This window comes from Juglans regia, chromosome 4 (assembly GCF_001411555.2).
Source record: "Juglans regia cultivar Chandler chromosome 4, Walnut 2.0, whole genome shotgun sequence".
Classification (NCBI taxonomy): Eukaryota; Viridiplantae; Streptophyta; class Magnoliopsida; order Fagales; family Juglandaceae; genus Juglans; species Juglans regia.
In genome coordinates this window covers 24,712,644-24,721,807 of record NC_049904.1, presented here as the reverse complement: position 1 = coordinate 24,721,807, position 9,164 = coordinate 24,712,644, and the positions used below count along the sequence as shown (strand labels likewise).

The following is a 9,164-nucleotide window of genomic DNA, read 5'->3' as shown; positions in this document are numbered from 1 at the left end:
ACCATTTAATTGCGGCGAAAAAGTTATTTATGACTAAAATAGACTCATTTTAACTGTAAATAATCATTTCGCTGGAATTAAATGGTCACAAATAAATAGTTTTTTTATAGTAATTACAAATAATCAATTATTTCTGCTCGGCTCTGCAAGCTTGCAAATACAATGGGGGTGAAGCTGATCAAAGCTCACCAAATTAAGGAGTTGAAAGCGACATTCAAATTAACAAACAAACTCCACCTATATATTTAAAATAGCCAAGTAAAAATCAATACAATCTGAAGAACTAGTGGGGTTGATTACCAATTAAGACCCAAAGGTACTTAATTAATAACACCAACACAAAATGGAAAATAATATATATATATATATATATATATATATATAGATATATAACCGGCAGCTGCAAACTCTAGCTGATTTATTTTTAACTCCATACATAGATTTGCTTAAATCTCTTGCTTCAAACAATATCACGCGGCTGATCTCCCAAATTAATCCATGCATGCGACAAAAACATACTTTTTAGTAGTTTTCGCTAAGTATGGCATTTGCGTGCTCCTGCACCACTTTCCAAGCCGTGATAACGTGCTTTTCTTCCACTAGAGTTGCTCCAACTGCAAACCTTATCACGAACACACCGCCAACCATGGAATGAGTCATAAAAACACGGCCTGCCTTGTTAATGGACTCCAATAACTTCCGGTTGAGCTCATTTGTACTTTCTTCTTTCATGTAGTTATGATCATCATGATCATGATCATCACCCTTTCCATTTGTATGACCGTTTAGGTGCCCATTTGTATGACCGTTTAAGTGCCCGTTTGAGTGCCCGTTTGTATGACCGTTTAAGTGCCCATTTGTATGACCATTTGTAGTACGTTTTGCGTATGCTACGCCGTTATCCATTCTTGGGGACAAAACCCTAAAGCAAACCACAGCAAAGCTTCTAGGGACAACAATTTCAAACCTCTTGTCGGATGTGACAAACCCTTCAAAAAGCTTGGCCATGTTAACATGACTTCTCAGAAAGTCCCTAAGCTTAGCCACGCCATAGCTTCGAAGCACGAACCATAATTTCAAAGATCGGAATCTTCGGCTTAGGGTAAGCTGCCAGTCTTTGTAGTCCACCACTTGCCTTGAATCGGTTGCCTTATTCCTCAAGTACTCAGGATTTGTTGAGAGTGATTTTACCAAGGCGCTCGGGTCCTTGACCCAAAGGCAGCAGCAATCTAAAGTGGTTAGGAACCATTTATGTGCATTGAGGCTAAAAGAGTTTGCACCCTCAACACCATCAATGACATGCCGGAACTCAGGACAAATGCAGACGCTTCCAGCATAAGCAGCGTCGACATGGACCCACAAGCCATAATCTTTGGCAACATCGCATAACGACCTTAGTGGATCAATTGCAGTTGTCGAAGTTGTCCCCACAGTGGCACACAAGAATAAAGGGATTAGGCCTGCATCAATATCTTTGCAAATGGCTGATCGTAGGGAGTCCGGGGACAACGAAAATGTCGTGCTCTTGGTGGTTTTGATGGCTCTGAAATTACTTGGGTTGATTCCGGCTATCCGTGCCGCCTTTTGAAGTGAACAATGCGTTTGGTCAGATCCATAGACCACCAACTTTCCCATATTCTGACTCCCAATGCGGCGCAACATTTGATCCCTAGCAGCGACGAGTGTGCACAAAATGGCCTCACAAGTAGTCCCTTGTAGCACGCCCCCACCATTGCCCGAGAAAAGGAAAGACTTGGGCAGCTGAAGCATCTCTCCGAGCCAATCCATGACTATTGACTCTAGCTCAGTCGCAGCTGGTGACGAAATCCAGTTGAAGCCAACCACATTGAATCCAGTGGAAAGCATCTCGCCAAGAAACCCTGCTATGCTTCCGCTGGATGGGAAGTAAGCAAAATAGCTAGGGCTTTGCCAATGAGTTACACCGGGAAGTATATGGTCCTGCACGTCTTGGAGAATGGTTTCAATGGATTCAGGATTATATGGGGTAGATTCTGGCAGGCGTTTTCGGAGATAACCTGGTTCGACTTGGCTAAGGACAGGATATTTCTCGATATTCAAATAATAATCAGCTAGAAAATCTATGATCATGTGGCCTTGACGCCTGAACTCCTCAGGGTCTAGTGGATTATTTGTGTCATAGGAAGACGAGTGTTTCATCATGAATTCATGGTTGAAATTGAAGGCATCCATCTTTGGTACGTAGAGGGAAAAAAGTACTGGTTTTTGGCTTCGCAGGTCTCAAACTGAGTAATTAAGGAGAAAGTGGCAGAAAAAAAAACTACAAAACAAGCTTAATGGAAGTCTTTGGTAGTTTCAGATACAGTAGACGATGGGCATGAAGAGTTTATATAAAGTTCGATAGGCAACGGCCGGTCCATTATACGTTCTTCCACGTGAAAGATAAGCTTGGAAATCTTCTGCATGCGATCCCATCATGATAACGTGAAATGATCCTGTGGAGCAAATGAAATGAAATATTGGCCGTCCGCGTTTATCTTCGCTTCTTCTTCTTCTTCTTCTTTTGGTAACTATATTAAAAAAATATATATTGCCCTGCACTTTCTAGAATCCCTAACTAGCTAGCTAGGCCATTTAGAAATTATCGTCATGAAATCATGTTCGGAAAGCTCGAATTGATCTGTCTCTGGGTAGTACGTTCCAACTACAATGTAAATTAAAAAAATAATATTTTATTTAATTTTTAAATTTTAAATAAAATTATTTTGTTTTATCTCACTATTTAAACTGTATTTTAAGAATTAGTATGTGTAACATCCGGTTATTGGCAATATAAAAAAAAAAAAAGTAATTAGTTATATGGTTGAGAGAAGGCACTTATATAGAAAAGTAAAAGTATCATAAAAATATTTTAAAGAAATGATTTGTATTTTGCAGTCTTTGTATTATAAAAAGTATAAAAAAGAAACTTCTTCATTCTTACTGAGACTCACTTGTTTTTATGGGAAATTTGTATTTTAATGTAAATTCCTCATATATTTAATTACTCGGAACGAATTCATGGTGTGAATTGAATAAATGCAGTATTATGAACTGTGTCTGCAAAATCTGCAAGATGCTAAAAAAGCAAAAGCATGTCAACTATTGCAGTTTCGGCGTTATTATTCGATAATAAAAATAAAAAATCTGAAATCATGGTACTACTGATCACCACGTGCTGGTGATAATCTGTTTGGAAAAGTCAACAACCACGTGACTTAAGGGTTTGGCGTAATACGAAACTGCTTTCGAGAGTGTGTCTAACTAAGAGTCTATGGGATGGACTTTAGACCGGTTGCAACTTGTGGTGTTGTGGTGATAGACTCGCGCGTCTATTAAACAGTAGTTATGGTTCAAATCGAATATTCTACAATAAGAAGGAATTTCTATAGTCACGCCCAGTGAAAATAGCTATGCTGGTCGCCTCACCTCTCCTATCGATTAGAAAAAATAAATAAATAAATAACCGTGGGAATTGTTACATTTTCAAAGAAAAATATTGTTAAAATAATAAATAAATAATAAAATTTATTTCTTTTCATCGGTTTAAATTTTTGAGATAAATAGTAATTTTATATGATATCAAAACAAAATTTTTAAATTCAAATTCTAACTCTACACTCTATTCTAAATAATTAAATATTTCATGAACAAAATATACCAACTGAGGTGGCAGTGGCTATTTAAAAAAAAAATAATAATCAAAACCTAGCTGATCTTGAGCTCAAGAAGTTACACACCATGAAATTAAAGTCTCGTTTGGATATAAGAACAGTTTCATATATATCATTATAATTTTCTCAAATTTTTACATAAAATATAATAAATAATTAAACTTTTTCAAATCTTAAAAAAATAATAATATTACCAAATAATATTGTAATAAAATTTTATTCAATTTTTAACTTTTATCTAAAATTATTTTATTTTATCTCCCAATCTAAAGGGATTAAGGAGACGTTTGGATTCGAAGATGACTTGAAATGAGTTGAGATGGATTGTAAATAGTAATGAGATAAGTTGTGAATAGTAATGAGATTTGTGAGTTAAAGTTGTTGAATAGTAATGAATAGTAATGAGATGAGCTACAAATACAAACGTCTCCTAAAACTCTCTCTTCATTTGTTGACGTAAATTATTCGCATTAATTAAGCAAGAGGGTTCTGTCAAATTATTCGCACGTAAATTATTCGCATTAAGCAGGTTCAAGGAAGAAGAAGATCAGCAAGCAACAACATTAATTCATCAAAGCTGAGCTTTCGCAATTCGCACCAAAAGATCTCCCTCTCGTCTTCGAAAAGCGCCCCATTTGCTAACTTTTTCCTATTCGGGGGCGCTTGATCTGTAACTGATCTCTTTTCCGTCCATGAAAAATCTTTTATTTTTTAATTTATTTTCTTGCATGCCCTGATCGATCTTCTTTTCATGGATCTCTTTCTGGATTCCTGACGTTGGTTCGTTGCAACTTTTACTTTCAACCCACCTTGTTATATATTGATGAATGTTAAGAAGGAGAGGAAAACATATACGATGATTCCCATTGATAAATGTTTCTGTGTGTATAGTAATGAATATATTTACAGAGATTCAACAAAATATTGTCTTAGGAATATTTCCAAGCACCTGCTGTGTATTACAGAAAACAGCCATATTGCAGAGTACGAAAATAATAATTCGACGGTGGTGGGCTTCAATGCGTACGTACTATTTCCGAAATGATCGAGCTGCTGCGTACAGTAATAGGGGTGCACTTATTTGTGGTGGGGTATTTTTGCGACGAAATTATGTTTGCCGATAAAGGTTTTTCGCAACTGCATCTCATAAACTGCGCTGCGCCTTAATAATTTCCAACCAATAAACTCAAAACTAGCACGTGCAACATATGTCTGTGACTCTGTGCACTCGAGGCGTAACGTCACGAGTTTATTGCCTGTGTCAATAATTCAGTGTTCTGTCCACTCGTGTGGGCCCTATACTGTGTTGTCTCTAAGCTAACGCCTTCTGGCTACCGCGTTGTCTTCTCTGAGTTTGTAACTTTGTATAATAAATCCTGTAAATCGACAGACATGCGAATATTTTTGTAAATTTTTATATAATTATATTTTAAATAAGAAATATTTATAAAAATATTATGATTTTATATAAATATCATCGTATACAGTTATTTTTAGAACATTTTACATAAATTTATTTTAAACAAGAGTAATATTATATATCACATTCTCATTCTATTTTATTCATATTAAATTATACGTATCACATTCATTATTATTAGATGATAAAAAAATATGTAATAAATGATCATTTAATAATAATAAATATATGACATCATATTTAATAGAATAAAAATAAGATGATAATATGGTGTATAGAATTTTTTTTTTAAATGGAGATCATTTTAATAAAATAACTTATAAAATAAATGTTGTTTTATAAGTAAGATTACGTGGCAGAAGGGAGGCCACGGGTTCCATGCGTATTATTTCCGACAATGATCGAGCTGCTGCGTACATGAATTGGGGTGCACTTTTTTAAGGCGGGGTTATTTTGCGATGAAATTATGTCGCCGACAAAGGTCTTCCCCAACGAAATAGACTTCTAATCCGTATGAGCAATTCAGGCGCTTTTGTTGGTTATTCGCCGTAGATAGAAAGCGCCGGAGATAATAACCGTTTGCGACAATTATTTAGTGCGTCAAACTAGAAACCGACGTAACTTATAATTGGGGCGATCTGGAAAATGTCCTTTTGGTTAGGGCAGGTTTAGGACACAAAATAAAATATAAAATTTTCATCTCATTTCATCATTATATATTTTTTAAATCTCAATACAAAATATAATAAACAATTCAACTTTTTTAAATCTCAATATACATTTTTCAAATTTTAAAATAATAATAATATTAAAATATAATATTTTAAATACTAAAACAAAACATAAAATTTTATCTCATCTTCCAAACTTACCCTAATATACGAACCATATGTCAAGATCATATAATTAGGAATATGATAGAATCCTTAAAAAAAAATTAAAACTATAAAACTGGATAAATTAGATCAATTTAATAATTTCATATCAATTTATCTCATTTAATTATTTTAATTTTTATATAAAATATAATAAAATTAAAAATTAATATTTTATTCAATTTTTGACGCACAAACCAAACTGACCCTTGGTATTACCCAATCAATAAACTCAAAACTAGCACGTGCAACAAATGTCTGAGCACTCGAGGCGTCACGTCACGGGTTTATCGCCTGTGGCAATCTTCTGTCCACATGTGTGGGCCCTATACTTTCTTGTCTCTAGCTAACGCCTTCTGTCCACCGCGTTGCCCCCTCTGAGTTTGTATAATAAATCCGGTAAATTGACAGATATACGAATATTTTTGTAAATTTTTATATAATTATATTTTAAATAAGAGATATTTTTTTATAAAATATCTATAAAAATAATATTATTTTGTATACGTATACAATTATTTTTATAACTTTTTACATAAGTTTGTTTTAAACGAAATCTCATTTTAATAAAATAACTTATAAAAATAATGTTGTTTTATATAAATATCATCAATTTAAAATATGGTTATATAAAACAATTATACAAATATCATTACTCATACTCAAACATAATTATATAACAGGTTGTAAAAAGAACTAATCCTACATATATCATTATTCAATGGTTGATAATTGCTTTTAATCTCTTTATTCTATTCCACTTAAAAAATAAAGTTTGCATTTTGATAATGAAATATTTTGAAAATTTTTAAATTTTTTATCTATCATTAATTGAGTTTTAAAAAATGAGATAAAAAATAAATATTTTTTAAAGAAAATACTTTAACCACAAATTATACAAAAATAAATTCACAAATTGATGTGGCTTAATATAGTACGTGATTAGATTGTAAAATTACTTTTATTATAAAGTAGATGATCTAACAGATTCCATAAATTTACATCAGTTTATAGGTTGTAGCAATTCTTTTTTGTTAGAAAATTGGTTTTTTATACCTGGATTAATAATTTAATATGACGATGATGATTATTAGGTTTTTTGTTGTTTATATTGAATATATATTACGAATTAGATCAAATAAATCTGAAGAATTAAAAAGATAGATTTATCTGGAAATAAAAATATTTATAGATTTTAAGTCTTAGAAAAAACAATGCACAAAGATCTACAAATATACATTTTTAGCTTTCAAAAGAAAATTGTCTTCAAATTTGTAAAAAGAAAATTGGAGGTCAGATTTTCCCCCTTTTTCAACTCTCTCTCTATATTTATATATATATATATATATATATATTTAGATTTTGAAGGCAATTTTTTTAAAGGTTACTTTTTTTTCTCAAATTTTTCTAAGACTCTCGAAGTTTTAAATGGATATATTTGGTAACTATTAGGTAGTTTAGATTGAGTTAGTTTACTTTTTGAGAATATATAATTCTTCTTGAAAATATTACTGGCTTGAAAATATAATTCTTTCTTTTTATAATTTTGAGAAAGGTCAAGATGATTTTTAGAGGACAATGCTATTTTCATTATATATTTTTTAGAAATGCTAATTGTACTTAAGAAAAATTTACAAAAAAATTTAATGTTCTATATGTCAGCTATTGATATGCTAAAGATTATGAAATATGAAATTCAGAATTTGAGATTGGTTTAGTTTTTTAAGTTGAAATATATGACGTAAGTTGATATGAGTTTTTAATTTTTTTATGAAAAATTGAAAAAGTAGTGGATCACATCAATAATTGGTTTGAGATGAGTTGAGTTGGGTTCATCTTCCAAACACAACCTAGTATGAAGCAGGTTGAGATGCGTTTTTTTTAAGAAAAGAAAAAATTAAAAAAATAATAAATCTCATTAATGATTAGTTTGGAATGAGTACTTGCACTCATCTAAGTAAAAGTTATTTAGAATTTTGAAAATACTTCAATTTAAATAACACCTTGGATTTTTAGAAAAAACTAAGGGCTTGTTTGGATAGAGAAACTATCTAATCTCATCTCATTATTATAACTTTCTCAAATTTTTATACAAAATATAATAAATAATTTAAAATTTTTAAATCTTAAAACAATAATAATATTAAAAAATAATATTCTTATTTTATTTTATTCGACTCATCTTATTTTATTTTATCTCATTTTATTTTACTTTACTATCCAAACGAGCCCTCGCATAAAACCATGATAGAGCTCCTTTGGATTTATGGTTCATCGAACCTGGACATTGACCCGTAGTTGATGGTATCGTGGACCAACGTTTCCTTATGCTCAGCATATGCTTGTTTAATGGACCACAAAAATGATCTCCTCTGGGATTGTGGCCATGGGATTTCTGGATGCCAGCACAAAGGATAAGAAAATTTAATTTAGTCATATTCACACACCAGACGATATATATATATATATATATATATATATATTTTCTTCATTATCATATATGTGTTATATATGAATGATAAATAAAAGAATTCATTTAATTTAGCAACAATATAAGTAAATAAATATATTAAAAAAATCAAGTGTGGTCATGCATAGTGTATGGATGATAAATAAAATGGTTCGAATGATTTAAACATAGTAGGGCTATTTGAAATTTTTTATATTATATACACATCATTCAAATATATAATTTAGTTTGGAAGATTCAAGTTTTAAAATTTATATCCTAAATTAAATTATGCACATAGATGAGTAATGCTATTTATCATCTCTTTTACCATCATCGATGAATATCCTCTCATTATCCCATATTGTCGTATTAAATAATTAAAAAATATTTATTATGTTTCATTTGAGAAGATGATGATAATTAATAGATTTTTCACAAGAGGCTGATCTAAGATCTAACTTCCTTTCAAATGCACAGGCCAGTTTTCAGGCAACTTGTGCATAAAATGCCAATTCATGATCACGACTCATGAGTGGAATTAAAATGGAAAATCTTGTTCTTTATTTTGAATCTTATGATTTTTCAATCATACCAATTGATCCGTGAAATGTTTTTAAATAATTTAATTTTAGATAATGAACATAAGAACATCACTTAAATTATGTTACATTAATTAACATAACTAGAAATGACAAGATTGAATAACAATATTATTGATTTAAAGT

General features: G+C 31.3%; 1 protein-coding gene across 1 annotated transcript; it reads right to left on the bottom strand.

Moving 5' to 3' along the window:
• Positions 1-363: 363 nt before the first annotated feature.
• On the bottom strand, positions 364-2,356 carry LOC108990273 (tyrosine decarboxylase 1-like). Its single transcript, XM_018964188.2, has one exon. It carries the CDS (start codon positions 2,209-2,211, stop codon positions 523-525), a length of 1,689 nt encoding a protein of 562 aa, XP_018819733.1. The 5' UTR covers positions 2,212-2,356; the 3' UTR covers positions 364-522.
• Positions 2,357-9,164: the final 6,808 nt, after the last annotated feature.

Excerpts from the sequence above, each read along its gene's own strand:
- LOC108990273 (XM_018964188.2), bottom strand. The coding sequence starts at position 2,211 with ATGGATGCCTTCAATTTCAACCATGAATTCATGATGAAACACTCGTCT.